This window comes from Telmatherina bonti, assembly GCF_933228915.1.
Source record: "Telmatherina bonti genome assembly, chromosome: 20".
Taxonomy (NCBI): domain Eukaryota; kingdom Metazoa; phylum Chordata; class Actinopteri; order Atheriniformes; family Telmatherinidae; genus Telmatherina; species Telmatherina bonti.
Window position 1 is genome coordinate 32198895 of NC_136618.1, and position 25416 is coordinate 32224310.

Consider the following 25416-nt stretch of genomic DNA (forward strand, 5'->3'; position numbering starts at 1 on the left):
TGGAGCCAGATCCGCCCAGACCACTAGAGCCAGATCCGCCCAGAGCACTGGAGCCAGATCCGCCCAGAGCACTGGAGCCAGATCCGCCCAGAGCACTGGAGCCAGATCCGCCCAGAGCACTGGAGCCAGATCCGCCCAGAGCACTAGAGCCAGATCCGCCCAGACCACTGGAGCCAGATCCGCCCAGACCACTGGAGCCAGATCCGCCCAGACCACTGGAGCCAGATCCGCCCAGACCACTAGAGCCAGATCCGCCCAGACCACTAGAGCCAGATCCGCCCAGACCACTAGAGCCAGATCCGCCCAGAGCACTGGAGCCAGATCCGCCCAGACCACTAGAGCCAGATCCGCCCAGACCACTGGAGCCCAGAGCACTAGAGCCAGATCCGCCCAGAGCACTAGAGCCAGATCCGCCCGGACCACTAGAGCCAGATCCGCCCGGACCACTGGAGCCAGATCCGCCCGGACCACTGGAGCCAGATCCGCCCAGACCACTAGAGCCAGATCCGCCCAGAGCACTGGAGCCAGATCCGCCCAGAGCACTGGAGCCAGATCCGCCCAGAGCACTGGAGCCAGATCCGCCCAGAGCACTGGAGCCAGATCCGCCCAGAGCACTGGAGCCAGATCCGCCCAGACCACTGGAGCCCAGACCACTAGAGCCAGATCCGCCCAGACCACTAGAGCCAGATCCGCCCAGAGCACTGGAGCCCAGACCACTAGAGCCAGATCCGCCCAGACCACTAGAGCCAGATCCGCCCAGAGCACTGGAGCCAGATCCGCCCAGAGCACTGGAGCCAGATCCGCCCAGAGCACTGGAGCCAGATCCGCCCAGACCACTAGAGCCAGATCCGCCCAGACCACTGGAGCCCAGACCACTAGAGCCAGATCCGCCCAGACCACTGGAGCCCAGAGCACTAGAGCCAGATCCGCCCAGAGCACTAGAGCCAGATCCGCCCAGACCACTAGAGCCAGATCCGCCCAGACCACTGGAGCCCAGACCACTAGAGCCAGATCCGCCCAGAGCACTGGAGCCAGATCCGCCCAGACCACTGGAGCCCAGACCACTAGAGCCAGATCCGCCCAGAGCACTGGAGCCAGATCCGCCCAGAGCACTGGAGCCAGATCCGCCCAGAGCACTGGAGCCAGATCCGCCCAGACCACTGGAGCCCAGACCACTAGAGCCAGATCCGCCCAGACCACTGGAGCCCAGACCACTAGAGCCAGATCCGCCCAGACCACTGGAGCCCAGAGCACTAGAGCCAGATCCGCCCAGAGCACTAGAGCCAGATCCGCCCAGAGCACTGGAGCCAGATCCGCCCAGAGCACTGGAGCCAGATCCGCCCAGAGCACTGGAGCCCAGACCACTAGAGCCAGATCCGCCCAGACCACTAGAGCCAGATCCGCCCAGAGCACTGGAGCCCAGACCACTAGAGCCAGATCCGCCCAGACCACTAGAGCCAGATCCGCCCAGAGCACTGGAGCCAGATCCGCCCAGAGCACTGGAGCCAGATCCGCCCAGAGCACTGGAGCCAGATCCGCCCAGAGCACTGGAGCCAGATCCGCCCAGAGCACTGGAGCCCAGACCACTAGAGCCAGATCCGCCCAGAGCACTGGAGCCAGATCCGCCCAGACCACTGGAGCCCAGACCACTAGAGCCAGATCCGCCCAGAGCACTGGAGCCAGATCCGCCCAGAGCACTGGAGCCAGATCCGCCCAGAGCACTGGAGCCAGATCCGCCCAGAGCACTGGAGCCAGATCCGCCCAGAGCACTGGAGCCAGATCCGCCAAGAGCACTGGAGCCAGATCCGCCCAGAGCACTGGAGCCAGATCCGCCCAGAGCACTGGAGCCAGATCCGCCCAGAGCACTGGAGCCAGATCCGCCCAGAGCACTGGAGCCAGATCCGCCCAGAGCACTGGAGCCAGATCCGCCCGGACCACTGGAGCCAGATCCGCCCGGACCACTGGAGCCAGATCCGCCCGGACCACTGGAGCCAGATCCGCCCGGACCACTGGAGCCAGATCCGCCCGGACCACTGGAGCCAGATCCGCCCGGACCACTGGAGCCAGATCCGCCCGGACCACTGGAGCCAGATCCGCCCAGAGCACTGGAGCCAGATCCGCCCAGAGCACCTGGTCTGATCCAGCTCCATATTGTCTTTAAGGACACAAAAGACTGGAAGTGCACAGTGGCTTCATAATTTCTGGCTCGCCCTTCGTTCCCATGCTGCTCCTTGAAGGTGGGCAGACGTTGATGTGCTGCAGTTTCCAGGTGTAGATCCTCGTCCTGCTGACCGCTGGCTTTACTCGTGTCTTCTGACGAGATTAAACTTTCCAGCTTATTAACGTTTTAATGTCCGCTGATGTGTCTGTTGTGGATATTTTATGTTCTACCTGAGATTTTCATACATTTCATCATCCTTATCATGAATACATTTCTGATGATGGCTTTCGGGCTTTCTGAAAAGGTCATGATGAACTTAAGCTGAGTTACAGAGTCTGCTTATCTATCCTTACAGACATAATGTGTAGAGGCCCTGAGATGTCTGCATTCAGACATCTGAGATCTGATTAATTAAAACACTCTCTTCCTTAAATAGTTTTACAGCCAAGGAGTCGGATACCATGGTGCCATCAGGGAGATTATAACTTAGGGGTCAGTCTGACCGAACCTTTTAAGCAACAGCAGACATTTCTTGTTTAGAATAACAGATTTATCACATGCAATCGACGTACTGTAAGCGAGGGCTTAAACGGTAGTTTTCTGTAGAACTGCCGACACATCGGACCTCTGGACTGTAATTTCTTATTTTCTGTTCAGTAAACTTTGTCATCTTTTCCACTTCAGAACCAGACTCTTCTTCACTGACAGACTTTTTTCCAGAACAGTGTCCTGTTCTTTTCAAGTGGCAAAAGTAGAAAACGCCACCATGTGAATATTCTGCACATGTTAAAACAAACCTAAAAGCAGTGACGTGTGATGGGATGTCTGGGACAGATTTGATCAGAAGTACGTCTGCCTGCTTGTTCCAGGCTGTGATGAGACGGCGAGACAACATCCAGGCTGAGTTTGAGACGAAGAACGAAGCCCTGGTGTCCAGAAAAACGGACCAGGAAGTGGTAAGTATGACTCTCCAGCAGCTAGTGTGTGTTCTCAGTGTCGTCTTATCTGGAGTAATACCTGTACCATACCATAACCAGACCGCTAGGACCTGGTCCACCCGGACCGCTAGGACCTGGTCCACCCGGACCGCTAGGACCTGGTCCACTAGGACCTGGTCCACCCGGACCGCTAGGACCTGGTCCACTAGGACCTGGTCCACCCGGACCACTAGGACCTGGTCCACTAGGACCTGGTCCACCCGGACCGCTAGGACCTGGTCCACCCGGACCGCTAGGACCTGGACCGCTAGGACCTGGTCCACCCGGACCGCTAGGACCTGGTCCACTAGGACCTGGTCCACCCGGACCACTAGGACCTGGTCCACTAGGACCTGGTCCACCCAGACCGCTAGGACCTGGTCCGCTAGGACCTGGTCCACTAGGACCTGGTCCACCCAGACCGCTAGGACCTGGTCCACCCAGACCGCTAGGACCTGGTCCACCCGGACCGCTAGGACCTGGACCGCTAGGACCTGGACCGCTAGGACGTGGTCCACCCGGACCGCTAGGACGTGGTCCACCCGGACCGCTAGGACCTGGTCCACCCGGACCGCTAGGACCTGATCCACCCGGACCGCTAGGACCTGATCCACCCGGACCGCTAGGACCTGATCCACCCGGACCACTAGGACCTGGTCCACCCAGACCACTAGGACCTGGTCCACCCAGACCACTAGGATCTGATCCACTAGGACCTGATCCATCCGGACCACTAGGACCTGATCCACTAGGACCTGATCCACCCGGACCACTAGGACCTGATCCACCCGGACCACTAGGACCTGATCCACTAGGACCTGATCCACCCAGACCACTAGGACCTGATCCACCCGGACCACTAGGACCTGATCCACCCGGACCACTAGGACCTGATCCACCCGGACCACTAGGACCTGATCCACTAGGACCTGATCCACTCGGACCACTAGGACCTGATCCACTCGGACCACTAGGACCTGATCCACTCGGACCACTAGGACCTGATCCACTCGGACCACTAGGACCTGATCCACTCGGACCACTAGGACCTGATCCATCCAGACCACTAGGACCTGATCCACCCGGACCACTAGGACCTGATCCACTAGGACCTGATCCACCCGGACCACTAGGACCTGATCCACCCGGACCACTAGGACCTGATCCACCCGGACCACTAGGACCTGATCCACTAGGACCTGATCCACCCAGACCACTAGGACCTGATCCACTCGGACCACTAGGACCTGATCCACTAGGACCTGATCCACTAGGATCTGATCCACTAGGACCTGATCCACCCGGACCACTAGGACCTGATCCACCCGGACCACTAGGACCTGATCCACCCGGACCACTAGGACCTGATCCACCCGGACCACTAGGACCTAAAAGACACTTTGACTTGTTGACATCAGATTTGCAGGTGTGCATCGCTCTCACATGACCAGAATAACATCCATGTGTTAGATTGGACTGATGGAACCAGCCTGAGATTGTACTCGTCTGTTTTAATTAGCTGGCTGTGGAGCAGCTTTAGTTCAGTCCTGCAGCTCTGAATGCATTTCAGGCTTTTTTTGTCTTAGCAGATGTGTTGTAATGAGGAGGGAAATGTCACATGGAGCCTTTGTTACGGTCTCCATCAGGGCTTTTGTTAGTGGACGGACATGGTCACGTCGAGCTGAATGAGGGGCTTTTACTCACATTCAGTTTAAAGGTCTTGATCATTAATTTTTCAGTGGTGTAGAAAAATGTTTGATTTGTAAGGAAGATGTAATTAGTGCAGCTGAAAGCTGTCTGCGTTGCTTTCTGGGGGTTGGGGTTGCTGGTTCAGCCTAAGTTTCTGCCTTCTAGACGGCTGCTAATCTGTGTTTTATTAACTTTTAACTTCAGAGAAAAGGTTTCTAGTGAAAACCTTTTGAAGGAGTCAGATGGAGACAGAGGTTTCATTACAGATAATCTGCCACATCCAACACCAAGCCCAGAGACGTCGGGACTTCCCGGGGTTTCTGACCAGGCTGCTGAGGTCAGACTCTGGCTTCCAGGTGGGAGATGGCAGGCCACGTTCATCCTCTGACCATGACGTCAGTGACTGCATGAATACAGTGCAACACGTCCCACTAGACCTCTTCAAACTTGACCTTTTTCATCTAACATATACAAACTGATATTATCCCCATTCTCCAAGGTCTAAATAAACTAAATATATCATTTACTTTGATCTTGGACCTTGGATATGCCTGCCTCATGAACCATGTAGTTTTATTTTTGACCTTTTTCAAAAGCGATGCAAAATTTGGGACATTGTCCTTGTTTTCATTGTAGCTTCCCAGAGGTTGATGCTGTAGCACGTGCAAGAGCATCAATCCTCAGAGAGCCACCATCCCCCCCCCAAACAAAGCGTTGCTAGGCAACGTATTCTGCTACGTTGCCAAATCAGTAACATTCATCTTTTTAGCAAGGAACGGTTATCCTAAATAAGTAATGGCGTCTCAGCCCCGTGTCTGGGTTCACCACAGGAATCCTCCAGGAGCTGCCAGCTGATCGCTCTGATTGGTTGACGCCCCGCGTCAGGCAGCAAAAGTTCAGATTTTCCATCTCTGGCTGTTGACGTACGTTCCGCACGGAAAGCCGACGCTCAAAACGCGACGCGAGAAAGCTCGACGCCCCCTTGCCGCGCCTCCACATAGACTTTACATGGAAACCTGCCGTTCTGGACGCTCAAAACGCGTTTGGTCTGAACACACCGTGAGACACCATGGTGCCGTTAGGAGTTTCTGTTCAAGTTGAGTAAATGCCGCTTTTCCATGGAAATGTCAGGCAGCCTAATCCCTGCTCAGACTCTTCTTTCTCTCTCCTCCCAGTAATAACTGGTGTACCCAGTCTTTGATTTACTGGGTAGTCAGTGAGAGTCATGCAGCGGTCGTCCTTCAGCTTCTCTACTGCTCACGACTGCCTTATTAACCTTTATATCATGAACTCATGAGCAGCTGTGGTTCAGAAGAGAGAGAGGTTCATGTTATTAATAAATGTGGATATTCGGGGAAAATCTAATCGAAAAATGGGAAATCTGAATTTTTTTTTCCTCACAATTTTAAAATAAAATGTTTGTTTTGTTTTTTTTTTTTTAAAGAAAAAAAAGCTTTTTCTTTTTTTTTTTTCAAACAAATAAAAATAATCCATTATAAAATTTGTCATTTTTATTGTTTTTATTGATCTTTCTACTTGTCTTCCTGGGCGTTATAGCAGCAGAATGATGGTCTGTATACTGTGTTGTTTTTTTCCTCATTGAAATCATGAAAAACGAGCAAAAAAACAAAAAAAAAGTTTTGTACATTTTGTTTTTAATCTAAAAAAAAAAAAAAAAAAAACATCGAAGAATTGTGAGAATCGCAATTAAAATCAAATCGGCACCCAAAAAATTGGAATCGGGACAAAAGCATATCGTCACAGCCCTAGTGGATATTTAATCGTAGTAATTAACATCGTACGCCTCACAAAGTTAAACTCTTAACATACTGATGTTCTGGGGTTTACAGAGGATGAAAATCCAGCTTTGGAGATGAGTCAGGCTCATGTTCACACAACTAGCTGGAAAGTTATCGCTGCAAACTGCAGAGGAGAGGAGAAGGAAGCCACTTTGGTATTTGGGAGGTGATTGGATGAGCCGTCTGGGAAACTTTAACCAATCAGATTGAGAGCGAAGAGACTGCTGATGAAATGAAACCTAAGCTGAAGCAATTGTTGTTTAGGGACGGCAGACTGTCCAGCAGACATCTGGAGGAGCTCTAACCTCTTCAGGTGCTGCCTGTAAACGATGACTGATACCGATTCCAATACCTAGGGTGTAGGTATCTGCCGATACCGAGTGCTGATCTGATACCACCAGGGGCTGCAAAGCAGAGCAAATCCCCATAGACTCCCATGTTAAAAAGACCAACGTCACAGCAGGAATAAACATGTTTACAGCAGGAATAAACATGTTTACAGCAGGAATAAACATGTTTACAGCCTGGTTCAAAAATCCATTTTAGGTTTAATAGGTCAGGTTTACCTTCATGACAACTGTGGGGGGAGTGAATTTTTTTCTAACTCGCCCGTTTAAAAGTAATTTAATCTCAAAGTTTAGCGTATTTAGGGGCGTGTCCTTTTGATTGACAGGTACCCGATCTCCTGCCTCAAGTAAGAACATAGAACAACCACGGTTTTTAGCTGACTAGCAGCGTGACTTAGCTTTAGCCCGCTCCGTTAGCTGGTTAGCTCCTGTTATCTCCAGGTTAGCTCGGTTAGCTCTTAGCTACAGAAAGCTCGGAGTTCGCTCGATGTCAATCATCCGCCATGACGCTCACAGCCCCCCTCTCAGCTCCACCTCTTTGCCCATATTTGTATTTTCCAGGTGAGACGACACGCATGCCCCTGCCAAGATGGCGATGGTAGGAACCGCCTACCAAGCTTCAATTCAGCTCTTCAGGATTGAAGTTGTCAGATAAAGTTGTCCATCAAACCAGAGGACCACCTGGGTGATTAAGAGCCTGTAAAGCTCTCTGTAGACCAGAGATGGAGAACCCCAGTCCAAACACACCTGGTTCAAATCGAGTCACCGGCAGAGCTTGATCGGTTGTGGGTCAATTTGATCTTAATCAGTTGTGTTAGAGCCGTGATGCATGGAAAACCATGCCGGACTGCTGCCCTCGTGGACCACTGCTGGTCTACAAAGCGTCTTATTCAGCCGTTCACACAGGCAGGACTTTGTCTTATTTAGTATTTAGACCATAGACTGTATGTAGAGATGGGCGGAGCCTCCATGATGTCACCTGTAGGTTTCTGAAGAGCTGAATTGAAGCTCGGTGGGCGGTTCCACGTAGGCTTCACTTTTTACCGCCAAAGGCTCCGTCCATCTTTCATGTACGGTCTATGATTTGGACGAGTGGCTCCCATCCTGCGGTTCAGGACCTCAACGTGCTCATGGGGTCCCCAAACTTTGACCATTCAGAGCCGTTGTAAGTAAAAAGAAAGACATTGTCCACAGAGATGAGTTGAAGTGTACCCGGTCAAGTTGTTGTAATTATCTGGGCGTTTTGTTGATGTGGAACTGTGGTTTTGGGAAATGCATGTTTCTTTTTGGCTTAATTAAAGGACGGGATTCAGGACTCTGAGGAGACCTTGATCTGGAGGCTCCTTCTGGGTTGCTCGGACACCCAGAGTCGCTGTCGTAACCAGTTATTTTATAATCTAGTGTCACTAAACTCATCTCATATAGAATTTGCTTGGAAAATGTGACGGTAAATGTGTGTGTGTGTGTGCGCGCGCTTGTCTTGCAGCTGCAGGATGAGGTGGATGATCTGGCGGACCGACTGGAGGAAGCCAACAACGCCCTGCGTGGAGACTGGTCCCGCTGGAAGAGCGCCATGAGAACAGACCTCAGATCAGCCTTCATCACTGCAGCAGAGAAGAACGTGGAGTACTATGAGAAGGTGAGCCCAACGACCCGACCCAAACACTGAACTAAACTGGTTTCTTCTTACATCCTACAACCATCACTGTTGCGTCGTCATGACCTTCGGCTTCGAACTCCGCCTGCAGCTTCAGTTGTAAAAATGATTTCACAACCTGCGCCTCCATCAGGAAAGTGTGTCAGGACTTCTGCTGTTCAAAAGGTGATTTACAAAAACTGCCAACTGTCTTCCAGTGAGACTGGAGATAGTGGGATTGTCTCCAAACGAGGCAGAAACCTGTGGAAACCTACAGCTGAGGTCCACGTTTAAATGTAAAGATAAAATCCTGACTCACTAAAAGGACGTCTTTTTATGGGTTTGGCATAATTCTTTTTTTTTTTTTATAAAAATTTACCCCAAATTCTCTAAAAATTTCTCAAACAAGTGTATCTCCCACCCAGAGTATTCCCTGTGTGTCTACACAAATTATTTATGGTTCATACTGGTCACCAGTAGGACTGGACAATATGACCAGAACCTCATATCCCGACATAGCTCATCTTATATCCCCATAACGATATGAATAACCATATAAAACAGTTTAGTGTTGTGTCGGTCATCAGTTATGTATCAGGTGTTGCTAGGCAACAGCAGCAGTGATCTCCTTCCATCTGGGGGAACTATGGTCGTATGACGTTCCACAGGTAAATACCTGCTGCAGCGTCTGGTCTGGAGTTTATTCTGAGCTTTCTCCTCCACTTGACGCTGCTTTTGCTGCTTTTACTCGTTGACTCTATTCTTTATTCTGTATTCTTTATCCTGATTCCTGGCAGGTGATAAAATGAGTTAGTTGTGTCGGAGTCCGTTGTTGGGACTGTGAGCTAGTCTGTTGTCGGTTCCACGTCGGTCTTTTTATATCCAAACCGCATCCAGACAGAAATTTCCCTCTTTTGGGAACAAGATCATCAGTTTGGGTTGGCTGCTCATCTTTTAGTGAATTATCCTCTGAAACACGTCTGCTACCGTCTTCCTACATGCTTATATATTGCTAATATATATAAAGCTCATCTTGATGTAAAATACTGCAGTAAAGCAGCTCATAGTGGTGTAAATGATAGAGCCTCATATGAAACGATTGACATTTTCTATCGTCCAAAAGATATATTGCATATATTATATCTAATAATAAATGTTAATAATAGATATTATTAATATTAAACATTTATTTATTATACATAATGCTCATATTTGCATTAATAATATTGAACTACTAATAATAGTAGTAATAATAGTCTAAAATTTAATGCAATTTATTTATTGCATATGGATATATTGCTTTATTAAATTTCTCTTTTGGGATTAATAAAGTATTTTTAATTTAATTTGACATAAACTGTCATATCGCTTATCTCTAGTCACCGGTCTGTTTCTCCCTACAACCTCCATTCAGAACAATCGCTGCGTTTTGGATTTTTCACAGCAAAACATCCAAATGTCCAGGCTCCAACGCTGGTGGCGCTCACAGTCCAGAATGTTTTTGATACAACTTTTTGTCTGCGGACAGCGCTCGGTTCTTTCAGCCCCACGTCCCTTCAGCTGGAAGACAGCCGTACAGTGGTGTCTCCTCCTACAAGAAAACCACATTACTTTGAGTACAACCAGAGGAGAGCAGCCCAGTCAATCCAGGAAGGAGTAATGTCTGGTGAGAAATTATTCTACAGTTTGCTGACGATGAGGATGATGACGGACACCTTCATCAATTGTCAGTCAAAAGAATCCAGGGATCGACCCCACATTCACCTTAAAGACACCAGGAGGGTCCAGCAAGTCCTTTAGCAGTCCACCCTGTTTTTTCATCAGGGTTTTACCAATAACAACAAAATCATCCCAGCCTTAAAATGTGTTAATTAATCTATACACCAAACACTCTTTAACTGAGCTCCATCGGCTGATTTCTGACCTGAGTTACTTTTAATGTCTGAGTGAAGAATAGTGGAGGGAACAGAGATGTCTGTAGAGGAAAAATGGGAAGAACATGTGAGTTGATCCATCATCTAGATGAATGAGCAGGCTGCCTGGTGGAGACAGCGGGGATTCGTCAGTCATCAGGAAGACGATTGTTGTCAGGTTTTCCAGCTGAACAATAGTTCCTGTTTAGTTTTCTGTAGTCTGGATTTCTGCCAGCAGAGGGCAGCAGAACTCCAGTTTTATTCCTCCTCCAATCACCCTTCAGCCTTCTCGCCAGCACTTCTCCTTTCCTGCAGGAGCTCTTTGATCACAGCTGCTGCTGGAAACAAAACTCACTAATGAAGATGTTCCATTCTGACTGAATATGCTTCACCCTACTGACAAAACACTTATTTTGACAAGGCATCAGGAATAGAAGGAAGTTAAGGTCTGGAAAACGTGGGAATCTTGATGCTTCTCAGTGAAAAGACAGCTTTCACTCTTTCATACAGAACGGTCAAAACTGTAGTTTATGGAAAAATCTGACCGGACGATTCAGCCAGTCTGGACCAGACGATCGATTCAGCCAGTCTGGACCGGACGATGGATTCAGCCAGTCTGGACCGGACGATCGATTCAGCCAGTCTGGACCGGACGATGGATTCAGCCAGTCTGGACCGGACGATGGATTCAGCCAGTCTGGACCGGACGATCGATTCAGCCAGTCTGGACCGGACGATGGATTCAGCCAGTCTGGACCGGACGGACGATTCAGCCAGTCTGGACCGGACGGACGATTCAGCCAGTCTGGACCGGACGATGGATTCAGCCAGTCTGGACCGGACGATGGATTCAGCCAGTCTGGACCGGACGATGGATTCAGCCAGTCTGGACCGGACGATGGATTCAGCCAGTCTGGACCGGACGGACGATTCAGCCAGTCTGGACCGGACGATGGATTCAGCCAGCCTGGACCGGACGATGGATTCAGCCAGTCTGGACCGGACGATGGATTCAGCCAGTCTGGACCGGACGATGGATTCAGCCAGTCTGGACCGGACGATGGATTCAGCCAGTCTGGACCGGACGATGGATTCAGCCAGTCTGGACCGGACGATGGATTCAGCCAGTCTGGACCGGACGGACGATTCAGCCAGTCTGGACCGGACGATCGATTCAGCCAGTCTGAACCGGACGATGGATTCAGCCAGTCTGGACCGGACGATCGATTCAGCCAGTCTGAACCGGACGATCGATTCAGCCAGTCTGAACCGGACGGATGATTCAGCCAGTCTGGACCGGACGGATGATTCAGCCAGTCTGGACCGGACGGACGATTCAGCCAGTCTGGACCGGACGGACGATTCAGCCAGTCTGGACCGGACGGACGATTCAGCCAGTCTGGACCGGACGGACGATTCAGCCAGTCTGGACCGGACGGACGATTCAGCCAGTCTGGACCGGACGGACGATTCAGCCAGTCTGGACCGGACGGACGATTCAGCCAGTCTGGACCGGACGGACGATTCAGCCAGCCTGGACCGGACGGACGATTCAGCCAGTCTGGACCGGACGGACGATTCAGCCAGTCTGGACCGGACGGACGATTCAGCCAGTCTGGACCGGACGATGGATTCAGCCAGTCTGGACCGGACGATGGATTCAGCCAGTCTGGACCGGACGATGGATTCAGCCAGTCTGGACCGGACGATGGATTCAGCCAGTCTGGACCGGACGATGGATTCAGCCAGTCTGGACCGGACGGACGATTCAGCCAGTCTGGACCGGACGGACGATTCAGCCAGTCTGGACCGGACGGACGATTCAGCCAGTCTGGACCGGACGATGGATTCAGCCAGTCTGGACCGGACGATGGATTCAGCCAGTCTGGACCGGACGATGGATTCAGCCAGTCTGGACCGGACGATGGATTCAGCCAGTCTGGACCGGACGATGGATTCAGCCAGTCTGGACCGGACGGACGATTCAGCCAGTCTGGACCGGACGGACGATTCAGCCAGTCTGGACCGGACGATGGATTCAGCCAGTCTGGACCGGACGATGGATTCAGCCAGTCTGGACCGGACGATGGATTCAGCCAGTCTGGACCGGACGATGGATTCAGCCAGTCTGGACCGGACGATGGATTCAGCCAGTCTGGACCGGACGGACGATTCAGCCAGCCTGGACCGGACGGACGATTCAGCCAGTCTGGACCGGACGATGGATTCAGCCAGTCTGGACCGGACGGACGATTCAGCCAGTCTGGACCGGACGATGGATTCAGCCAGTCTGGACCGGACGATGGATTCAGCCAGTCTGGACCGGACGATGGATTCAGCCAGTCTGGACCGGACGATGGATTCAGCCAGTCTGGACCGGACGGACGATTCAGCCAGTCTGGACCGGACGGACGATGGATTCAGCCAGTCTGGACCGGACGGACGATGGATTCAGCCAGTCTGGACCGGACGGACGATGGATTCAGCCAGTCTGGACCGGACGGACGATGGATTCAGCCAGTCTGGACCGGACGGACGATGGATTCAGCCAGTCTGGACCGGACGGACGATGGATTCAGCCAGTCTGGACCGGACGGACGATGGATTCAGCCAGTCTGGACCGGACGGACGATGGATTCAGCCAGTCTGGACCGGACGGACGATGGATTCAGCCAGTCTGGACCGGACGGACGATGGATTCAGCCAGTCTGGACCGGACGGACGATGGATTCAGCCAGTCTGGACCGGACGGACGATGGATTCAGCCAGTCTGGACCGGACGGACGATGGATTCAGCCAGTCTGGACCGGACGGACGATGGATTCAGCCAGTCTGGACCGGACGATGGATTCAGCCAGTCTGGACCGGACGGACGATGGATTCAGCCAGTCTGGACCGGACGGACGATTCAGCCAGTCTGGACCGGACGATGGATTCAGCCAGTCTGGACCGGACGATGGATTCAGCCAGTCTGGACCGGACGATGGATTCAGCCAGTCTGGACCGGACGATGGATTCAGCCAGTCTGGACCGGACGATGGATTCAGCCAGTCTGGACCGGACGATGGATTCAGCCAGTCTGGACCGGACGATGGATTCAGCCAGTCTGGACCGGACGATTCAGTAAATGTGGAAGGGTTCGGCAGACTATGGCTGGGTGTTGGACTTTCCCACTAAGCAGGGACACCTGCTCTAGTTTCATTCATCATAAGACCTGTCTCTGATCCAACCCACCTGATTTAAACCCAGTGGGTTCAATAACTTAAGTTCTGCACAAAGACTCGTTTCAGTCAGGTGTTAAAACGTAAAAACACCTAAAACCTGCAGGACAGCAGCCCGGAGGATCAGGGTTTAACAGCTGCAGCCCTAACCTGTCTATGAACCTATGAGTACTGACCCTGCATAGTGTCCAAACTGTTAAAATGTTGGACTTTAGGCTTTGGTTTAGCTTGTGATGCAGTCTAAGTCTGTAGTTAGTCTGTAGTGTGTGACCTTGTCCCCCCACCCACCAGCAACTACAGCACACGACGTGTTTATAGAAGCAGGCAGAGGTCAGACTGCCTAAATGAGTAAAAACCTTTCAAATTCTGCCAAAATTACTTCAAAATAAAATAAAAAGCCTGAAGCATGTCTTTAAAACAGACATGAAATATAATAAATGAAGCCCATAAATTAGGATATTTGGAATATAAATAAAGACCTGATTACAGAGAGTTTAATCCACATGTTAGTGTAATGTGTAAATATTGCACAACTTTCTGAAAGGCACATTTATTAAAATCAGGATAATGTGGGTCAAACATGACTCAGACCCCCTACAAGGTAAAACCAGGCTTTTTATTTGCGATGTAAAGATAAACTCTGTGCAAAACATTACTTCTATTACTTCTATTACGTCTATATATTTGTTTTAAATTTCATTTGATTTGATCATCCAGGCTAAAAGCAACACTGTTGCCGCAGCAACAGCAGGAAAATATACTGGCAGAACATAGCTGACTCGTAATGCATAAATTCATCTAAATATGTGTTAATTCATGAAACAGTATAGACAGTACTCTAAGTACGTCGTTACAGGCCAGAAGTTTTAGGCAGAACTTCCTCAGTTTCTTCTTTACATTTGGTTTTCTGACAGAGAGACAAATGAACCAAACATCAACACAAACACTTTCTTGTCTTTTGTGATTGTATTGTGTGTTTCAGACAGTGAGGAATTTCTAAGTACACTTCCACGTCCAGAGGAAACGTGTGTAAAGCGCTGACTCAGCAAGGCCTCAGATAAAAGAAAATACATGTATTTCACATCAAGCAGAAACACTGGAGAATTTAGTACATTTTTAACTCGGGGTTTAAACATTAAAGCATCAAATATGCTTGAGTTTCAGATCTTCGGTCTCCTGGTGAGATGGGCTGTTTTCCAGATACTTTAATCATCCTGAGGGACGTTTAGACATCGTGTCACTTATTGAAGGCATCGCAGCACAGAGGACGACTAAAACTCAGCACTAATACTGGAAATAAAAGCTCCTACAAAGATGTGTGTAAGTAGAGCTGTAGGGGGGGTGTTCTAGTCGCTCCTTGTTTAATACCTTATGGACCATTCTCCACTTGGTCACTAATCATGTAACTTGCATGTTGACGGCGTTTGTGGTGGTAAATACGTAGAAAAGCAGGCATAGTGCTACCGGCTCGGCTGAAACAGCTTTATGTTCTAAAGAAAAATATTTGTACATTGGTGCTGTGTCTTTGTGTGTTCCCAAATATTTAAATTTCCAGAATGTTTTCATGACACCTTAGTGATGTGCTTCTATGTCACTACGTCTGAAAAGTCACCTCATGACGGCGTTATACCATTACCATAACCAGCTATAATGCAGGACAAATGTGTTTATTTTCAACACTGTTTCAAAGTTTAGCTTGTAATGTTCATAAAACCAGTCTGAATGGACAATTATGTTTTAAAATGATTTGTTCGCAGGCGATCAACATGGTGTAATCTTGTCAGGGGGAAAAAAAATACATTGTTTTATGTAATTTATTGAAATGAAAATGAATGAAATATACTTTATCTGATAATTGAGACATTGTTGATTAACTTGAGGCATGTCTGTTCAGAAGTTTTTCTGTCAGTAAGTAGTCACTGAGGCGTTTAGAAAACGATCCTTGTCCAGACAACATACTCATTTTGTCAGCACTCAGGATGAAGCCATCTAGTCAGACTGAGCTTTGTCTGGTTTTGTGTCTGAACTCGGTGGTAAAGTTCACTGTAATCTCCACATGGTGCCTGTTAAAATGAGCCATACAGGGAGAAAACCACCACGTTGGACTGCAGACAAACTGATGGAAACTGGGTGATTATTTGTAATAAAACATCACATTGTGTCTGCTTGGGTTACAGGGATTGGGGCCTGAACACGTCTCTTGTTTCAGCCAATCATTACGGGGCTACGCAGTGGCACACTTAGCTGAAATCCTTCACCATACATGGGATGCTGACACTGTTAGGACATCATCCTGCAAAGATGAAGACAATGTTAAACATCTTTTAGTATTTCATTCTGATGAAACATGACCAGAAGCCAGTAGATCATTCTGGAGAGTGTGGATTATAGTTGTCCAGGTAGGCAGCCTCCACCGCTACAAGCCTACAAACTTTAGTTATTTGATGTTTTCTTCAGTATGAAAATGAATTTACTCCACAGTCCTGGTCCCGCTGCAGACAGGAATCTTTTCAACAGATAATTTGACATGTAAACTAAGATAGTCAAAGAAAACTGAAAAGGAGGATGGGATGTGTTATCCTCCTGATTTAGGTTCAGATGTATGCTGGTGTTGCCATGGGGCCTGTGAAAGATTTATTAGTGTGGCGGGCAGAAGGCTGACCTATAAGAATCTAATAAGACACATTTCCCCTGGAGGGTTTTGTTCCACATGTGTGGTGTTCAGGGGGTCGGGTGAGGAATAAAGGGAGACAATAAGTTGGGGGTGGATGTAAGAACCATGAAAATGTTTTATATTACCAACCACTGATGCAGAAATATTTGACATGTAAACAGGCGGTTTGATGTAGACCTCTCATACAGATAAACGGTGCAGGTAGCTTGATGCAGACCTGCTGTCATGCATGTTGGATGTCCATCTGTTTCATCTAATCCTATGGCAGACCATGTTTAGACCATCTGTTCTCCATGTGGTGGACTCTACATTTGGATTCAGTGTCCTTTGCAAAATGCATAAAATAGCAACTGTTTGCCTTTTGGATTGTTCAGAAAAAGTTTTAGATTGAAATGGTTTAAAATAACGCAGATATGATTTATGTGAAGCTGTGACCGGTTGCAGAGTGCATTTAGACTAAGAACAGAGACCACCACCGCAGCAGAATGTACCCTTCTTCCTTTTGCGCCCATTTATTTCATTTATACATTGGCATTGGTGAGGCATTCCCAGGCCAGTCGAGATATAATCCCTCCAGTGTGCCCTGGTGTCTCCTCTTCCATGGACGTGCCCGGAGCACCATACCAGGGAGGCATCATAACCAGATGCCCGAGGCACCTCAACTGTCTGTGGATGGGTGGGTTTCCCAGCAATTGGATGTCCTCCCTACCTTTCATTCATTTTCTAAACCGCTCAATCCATCCAGGGTCGCGGGGGGTCGATTGTTTTGTTGCTTCTGACCATATTCCTGACATTGAAGAGGATAGACAAGCTGGTGGATGAGGATGAAGCTTAAATCCTCCAGTCGCTCTGTAGATGCTGCTGTCTGGAGTGCGGTGGTGATGCAATCCGTGTAGTCTGTCACTGCTGGTTGCCTATTACAACACCTGCGGCGGTTTAGACAAAAAAGGGGTGGCAATATAAATTGTCAGACTATGAAGTCTGTAATAAATAATCCATAAATCTCTCTCTGGTTTCTGTTTGTTTAATCAGAAAAAAGGTACAACTTAAAACTTCCACTGACAGGAGTAAAATGCAATAACCAAAGACGATCTAAATGAGTAAACCAAAAGTCGAACCAAAAGTTCTGTGTCTATAGACAAGACCCATTAAACCAGCAACCAAAAAGCCAAAAACCAAATGATCTGTAACTTTACAGATGAACAAGCATATACAAAATGGTGAAACTGTGTCACTGTAGGGCACTGCTGCCCTGAATGAAGGTGACGAGGCCCCTAAAATGTCAAGGTGTCATCTGGGATGGTTAATCATGGAGTCTGGGAAGTAGTCCACCAATCCTGGAGGTACTATAGTATGGGCAGAGCAGAGGGATGGCAGCCAGTCGTCTACAGGCACTGGAACTTTCTTATTTACATACTTCCTGCAGGCCAGCAGACCTAGGGCCTTTGACTGCCTTAAAAAAGTTGAACTCCCAAATCTTCCTAGCCCTTATGAGGATCATTTCAAAGGCTGCAACAAACCGAATGGGGGAGATTGAGCATCCCATGGCAATGCCTTCCAGCTGTTGTCAGCATGTTGTGAAGTCCTGATGGGTGCAGCATATCTGGAGGTGTAGAAAGTATTTGGCTTCCAGAGCTCTAATGCAGAGAGGGATGTACATTTATTTCACAGACTATAAATAACTGTCTGCTGCCTTTTAGGTTTCCAGAACAGAAATTGTCCTGAGAGTCTGGAGATGAAGTAAACCCAGGCATTTGGCTGAATGAAATATGGAAAAGCAGCATTTTCTTCCAGCTGGTTTTAAACAAAACAAACAATAATCAGAATAATCTAAACAAACAGTGATTTAACGGAGGTAAGGATGAGATGGAATGAGAAGATGAGTGATTGGACCTTTACTCAGACATGAGGCTGTTTCAGCTGATGTGATTGTCCCTTCAGACTGCTCTGCCTTTATTATTGATAACATATTGCCATGGTTACCTCATCGCAACAGGGCATCTTCTAGAGATTTGGACACGACGCTATTTTTGTAATCGTTCCCATGGACACCAGCACAATGTATTAGAGACCAGAAAAGCACCCTGAGAGCGCAGAGCTCCACCAAGCAGCTCGTTTCCACTCATATTGTGCACAATCTTTTAAAAATGGCTGTGTCCAAAACTCCTGCCAGAACATTCCCAAACTTTGATGGATTCTTGGTTTGACCAAATCCCATTTTCAGAAAAGAAATCACCAAATCTTTCCAGTGGTTTCTGCATAAGGTTGCTAACAGGCAGACAGATTACTATGAATGGAAACACAACCTTGCCGTAGGTATTGAGGTTTCCCAGAACGACATTATGAGGATGTTGAGTCTCAGCTTTTAAAATTCAAGAACTTACTGAGGGATTCTGGTCAATTTTGACTGGATTGCAAACTTAGCGCCACAAATAAGCACAAATGATACACCTAGGTGTGAAGTCACCACTGGTCGTCCAGCCAACAGCTGGAGTTCCTTTTTCAGGATATTTTGGTGTGGTTGTCTCAGAGGAGGGGTGATGCTGACTAAGCTTATGCTAGCAGGGGAGACGGCTCTGATGTGGTTGGTGTAGGAGGAGACTTTCTAAACGCTTTTAGCTTCTTTATGCATGCTCAGGGGAACGTGCTCACCATGAGCTTAAACGTTTCCACAGAGGACATGATACCGCTGCAGAAAACTCCAATTGAAGCTGTGCTGAAGGAAACTAAACTAATACATTTCAGAACCAGATAAATGTTTCTTTATTTTGATCTTTTGATGCCAACATAACAAAATAATATAACAGCAAAGTAAATTCCAGGAAATTTCTTCTGCCACAGAACAAATAAATCCTCCATATTCAGAAACTTCTTTCTGGAACCCACATTATATAAATGCTTTTGAACATTTCTTTATAAAACAGGAAATATCTGACTAGCTTTGACTTCCAGCTGCTGTTGGACACATTAATAATCCTGGAGCAGTGGAAATAAACTAACCACATATCTGGAATTAGATATGATTTCTGCTTCCGACCATCAAACACTGAGCAGTAAAAGGCTCCAACCTCACGCCCAGTCACTGATGTTGGAGCAGAAAGACTATCGGACACAGTTCTAACGTTTATCATCAGTTAGTTAAACATCCGCATCATTTCACCAGTTACTGAACATTTCTCTTTACTTTGCGCTGCGGGATGGATTTTCACCTGGCTGGTGAGACCAGGTTCAGGGCTTGCCTGCTCATCCTGGTGGTGTTTTGTATCCGTGCACACCGTGAGCTTCTGCATGTGCTGTGCATGTATCACGTATTCATGTGTTGGATCTGTGTATGATGCACCATGTGTTCATTTAAGCATCAAAGCTTAACTGTGATTAGATAAAATGCCAACCGCGTTTGTCTCCAGTTTCTTTGTTTCAGGCGGAGTTTTCAGCCCAACCAAAGGGTTTAAGTAGAAGCTTGGAGACTAAACCATTGGAGGGAGCTAATCCCAGAAGGATGTTGTTGCATTTCTACAGTAGAAGGGAAAAGATAGAGTACAGAGAAAGTTTGGGCCTGTGTGTCTATGCATGAAGTGCAGTTTTTCTTTTTGTAGACGTGGTTTTCCTCCAGGATTTTTTAAGACTGTGGGGGAGGGCTTTCAGCTGCCCTGAAAAGACCAGATTTTTTAGCTCTAAGTCTCTGCTGTTGGGAAAGTCGGCCATTCTGACACACATCTTGCAGCACTGCTCAGCCTTCCATCCCTGATCGAGCTGGTGACCGAGTATGAAAATGCTTACAAAACGTGTGATGATGCAAATATAGATTTATGTTCACATTGATCTGTTCATGCAATATAATTCACATTTGTGGCGTCTGGGGAAAAAAATCACGAGTTCTGAAGGCATGGTGGCTTTCATTTTACCATAGCAGTTTGCCACAATCCTTTACATGTAGAGGAAACCCTGATATATGTATACATAGGTATAAAGAGAGAGAGAAAAACAAAAGCCCCTGCATGGGATGTACCACCAACAGATGGCCGAAGTGGAACAAGTCCTACCAACGGCTAGAGACGGCTGGACTGAAGGAGAGCACATGAACAAGCCTGGAGTACCAGGCATCGAAGCCCAGATCTACCAAACCAGGCAGGATTTCAGGTGCAGGACTGGTTCAAAGACACTCCTGAAACAATCCAGCACCTCACAGCAGGATGCAAGAGACTGGCAGGCAAAGCATACATGGAGTACCATAACCAAGTAGCTGGGATAGTGTACAGCAGGGGTGCCCAAAGTCTGTCCACAAGCACCACTGTCCTGCAGGTTTTCAGTGTTGTACTGCTCCAACACACCTGGCTTCCATTAAACAGATCCAGCCGCCAATGAAGTTCTGCACAGTGACTGATTAGTTTGATCCAGGTGTGTTGCAGCAGGAGTACATGGAAAAACCTGCTGGATCTGTGCAGAATATGGACCCCCAAGTCTCAATGACAAACACCTCCCAAAGTGGTGGAGGATGAAAGGGTGGAGATCCTGAGGGACTTCCAGATTCAAGGCGACAAGGTGGTGGCCAACCAACGCAGTGATCATGGATAAGCAGCAAAGCAGCAGGTAGTCATCCATGGATCCATCCCCAATGATGGAAATATCAGGAAAAAAGGGAAACTGGAGAAGTACCAAGGTCTCAAGGAAGACCTGGAGAAGGCCTGGAGGGTGAAAGGAACAGTAGTAGCCATAGTGATGGGAGCACACTGGAGAAGTGGCTCCAACAGATACAGTATGCTAATAACGTCCATAGATCTAATTTATGTGTGAAGACTTAGTTGATGAGCCGCAGAGAGAATTTTCCATGTCTGGGAGTTGTAGTGTTAAAGACCTCCAGGAGGAAAGATGTATTTTTAAATTCCCTGACTGTAAGGAGTTCTTCCACACTGTCCAGTTAGCAACACTACACCATGAATTATTCAGTCCTTTTCCACCAGCAGCTTCTGCTGTTGTCACATTAAAGTTCAAGTATTTCCTCGCCTCTTTGTAGCCTTGTGCTGAGCAGATTGCTGGTTAGATGCCGACCCTGGAACATCTGAATCTGCTGTTGGAAACGGCCTGCGCAGCCAAGAGCAGCACTTACAGTGTGCTTCACTGGTTCGTAGGCAAAGAGCAGCTTTTCAGATAGTTTACCCAGCGCAGCTCATAATGGGTCTGGACCCGTTTGGCACCGCTGTTCTTCACCTTCAGGAAAACTCTAGTCTAAAGAGGACACATTTGTCGTGTTGTGGTCCGGTCCTTTGATGGAAAGTAACTGGAGTATGTTTCTGTTTGTTGCGCACTAGACTGAATTGATGGGGAGTAAAGGTCATATAAGAGTGGAAAAACATTTCAGATCACCATTTTTATTCTTTCTACTGAAGATTAACTGGACTAGCGACACTTTTCCATCGAAATTTATCTTCATGAGCACATTTCCGTCCCGCTCTGCCAAGGTCCTGTAGGTGCCACTGAGAGAAATTGGCTGTTAAACGGAGAGTCGGCGGGTCGACGCTGAATTATTGCTGCGTCTAAACAAACTGCTATTACCCTGGAGAAACAGACTGCGACTTATTGATGTGCTCTGACAGAGTGGAACCCAAGTTCACAGATTGGCTTTTAAAGGTGTTTGTTGGTGTGTGCCTGTCATTTCCACTCGGCGGCTGCATGCTTTCCTGTCTCTGCTGCCGTCTGGATAACTGCCTCTCTGCCATAAAACTGTGATTTGCTCTGTCAGGTCATCGGCAACACGGCAGACGATGGGCTGCACGGCAACGCTGCTGATGAGATGGCGAAAGAGTTGGAGAGAAGCAGGAGTCAGATCAGATGAGGAAGTTGTGCTGCAGTAAGAACTGCTGTGTTTACGCCATAACTCATCGGCTAACCTGACTTCAGTTGGAGTCAAACATTGTGAGCTTGTTAATCCGGTTGTCAGGTGGAAGATGGCTGAAATCCCCGATATGCACAGTTATCCTTATTTCCATGCAGAATGGGTCCATAAAGTCCGCCTGTGGGAAGTCTCCAGATTAACCTGTTTCTGAGCAGCGATGGCGAACCAAAAGGACAAAAGTCAGAACTCCGGAGGAAATAAGCCCAACTGTGACCGGAGAACATGAAAAAAAAACCCACTCTGTAGCATGCAAAAGTTTGGGCACCCCCGATCCATGTTGTTGCTCCTGTTAACAGTTCAACAAGTGGATGGTATTAAATATGATATAGTCCCTTTATATCTTAAATAAAATCATGTTTTTAGTTGGAAAAGGAAAAGGAAGTGGGCTGGAGCGATAGCTTGGGAACCCTGCATGGTTAGAACCCAGAAGCACGGCTTGTAGAAACTTTTTGTGGCCCGCCAGGAGACTTTGTTGTTGTTTGAGTGATTTTTCTTCATTCTTCAAAGCCTTGAAGGTCTGTCAGCGTCCTCGGCTGTCTTTTCATCTTAGATTTCTAATGATATCTGATAGTTTGTGTGGAGCAAACGCAGCATGGCGGGGGCGTTTGTTTGCAGGACTGGAGGAGCTACCTGGAAGTTACAGACCAGTTTCCCCAGAGAGCTTGTGTTTCAGCATCACTCTGAGTTTCTTCTTGAACCACACCAGAGAAGGAAGATGTTCGGGTTAAAGCCCAGACCTCTACAGTCTGACAATATTAGATTTTTAACCATTAAAATACTAAATCAAGAAATATTGTGTGTTATATTCTATTCTTTTGTTGTTTAGTCTTAATTTGGTCCTTTTAAGGAAAACAGGAAGAACTTGCAGATAAGTGATATTATAATTATTGCAGTGCCATAAGTCTCCACCAGGGGGCAGAGGAGAAGTGTGGGGTCGTATAGAAATGGGTTTTTAGCAGGAAGTGGTGACTCTCTATGAAACATGACAGCATTGAGAGGTTGATGGCTGCAGTGACCATCCAGCCAAATGTCTGGACACGCTGCGCTCATGGCGGCCGTGCACCGCGCCTCATGTTGAGACGATTTTTCTCATCCTGGGACTATTTTTCAGATCGGCCCGATTTCCAGCTCAACCGTGTTTCGTGGTTACACGTGGTTACGAGGAGCGCCACCTCACCAGCAGCTGATCCGAAATCATTGCAAGGATATCAAACTTATCCTGGTCGCTCCTTGCACAGTGGGGGCGGGGCCGCATGGCGACTGGCCTCAAACTCTCGGACTGTGCAGGAGCGTGCACGGCTGAAGTAGAGAGGAGCAGCAGTGGCTGCAGCTCGCTGCAGAATAAACAGACGGCCGGCGTCCGGTCTTCAGGCATCGATAGCTTTGTGGTCGGAGTCTCCACTCAGAAAGCCACAAACAGCTGGAGCGGACGATTCTTTTTCTTCGTTCGGATGACGGATGGATGTCGCCTGTTCCAAGGTTGTCATGGTTACGGTTACAAGGGTCCGATGTGTTGTTGAGTATCCAGCAGGGGCGGGACAATCGAATCGAAAAATTGAAGATCGGGATTTTTATTTAATTTAAAAATGGATTACCTTTATTTGGGAAAAAAAAATCTAACGTTTTTGTCATTTTTATTGATCTTTTTACTCGTCTTCTTGGGCATCATAGCAGCAGAATGATGGTCTGAATACTGGGTTGTTTTTTCCTCATTGAAATCAAGAAAAATGACAAGTAAAAAAAAAGTTTTAGAATTTTTTTTGGTTTGTTTTTAATCCACAAAAATCAGCGATATGGAAGAGTTGTGAGAATCTCAATTTAAATCAAATCGCCACCAAAAAAATTGGAATTGAATTGAATCGGGACAAAAGAATATCGTCACAGCCCTAACGTCTGGGCGGCGGGCTTCTGGTTTCCGGTTTGCGGGCATCATTTAGTGTGAGGACATGAATCGTGCACTATGAGCGTTTAAAACCTGCGATCTATTCGTCCGTTTGGAGGTGGAACCGCACGAATAGCAGTGGATCAGTCTCACACACACTTCACACATTCAGGGCGCCGGACATGCTGCACCTGTAAGGAACCAGACTGGTCTGCTGGTCCTGACGAGAAACCCGGACCGGTCCTGACTGGTCCGGACCGGTCCGGGTTTCTCGTGTTTCATGTGATTGATGAAGAACTTTGTCTTCCAGTGTCTGGCCGTGTGGGAGTCATTCCTGCTGACTCAGAAAGGAGCGTCCACCGAGCAGAGAAACGGGGGAAACATCTCCTAAAGTCCGAAGACTCCTCTTCTCCCTGAACCACATGAAGCCCGGCCCACCAGAACCTCAGCAGGAAGACTGAACCACTGTCCAGATGTGTCGAAAACTTTCCATTTGCCTGATTTTCTTTTTCTTTGACCAAAGAGGTAAATCTGTCTCCCAGCATCCCAGTTGGAGATGAGTCCACCTCCGCTAACCAGCAGAACATGGACCAAAGACCCTGAAACCTCTCCAGTCCAGGAGCTCCTCTGTCCCGAGTTTCCAGTCAGCTTCTCCACCAGCCTGTTAACAGTCCCAGTGTCACCAGCTCAGGACTGGGTTGCCCGTCCTCCTCAACATCCAGCATTAAACCTGCAGACCTCTGAAAACCAGACCTGGACCAGTTCAACTGGTTTGTAGCGCAGCATGAAGGCCAGTTTGTGCTGGTTTTACTGGGCTGTATGTCATCCAGACGTGTTCAGCGACCGCTGTGAGGAACATGCAACACGTGACGGCAGAATAATCTGGAAACATGCAGAAAAGACATCCGTCATGTTTACGCGTCTGAAGATGAGCCGAGCGCCGCGTACGTCTGACTGACCGCCTCGTCCTTCCCTTCGCATTTATTATATCATGTATAAGAAACGGTTTGATGACAGAATAATAAGAATTATAATAAAAGCAGGAATCTCTAATAACTGGTTTGTTTTTCTCTCTGTGGAGTCGACAGCTGAGACTGAAGTTGATTCTTTCCAGTGGTTTACACAGAAACATCTCCTCCACACACCGACATATGTACTGGACTTCTGAACCACTTCTCCCAGTAAAGGTTCAGGGGGAAGCTGGAGTCCATCCCAGTAATGCAC

At 48.1% G+C, this 25416-nt stretch overlaps 1 protein-coding gene across 1 annotated transcript in view; it reads left to right on the forward strand.

Moving 5' to 3' along the window:
- Positions 1 to 25163, forward strand: part of snx7 (sorting nexin 7) — a 44506-nt gene extending 19343 nt beyond the window's left edge. The window contains exons 7-9 of the mRNA XM_079259903.1: positions 3031 to 3117; positions 8460 to 8612; positions 24503 to 25163. Coding sequence (XP_079116029.1) covers positions 3031 to 3117; positions 8460 to 8612; positions 24503 to 24583 — 321 coding nt within the window. The 3' untranslated portion in view covers positions 24584 to 25163. The remainder of the gene's footprint in view (positions 1 to 3030; positions 3118 to 8459; positions 8613 to 24502) is intronic.
- The last annotated feature ends 253 nt before the right edge of the window (positions 25164 to 25416 follow it).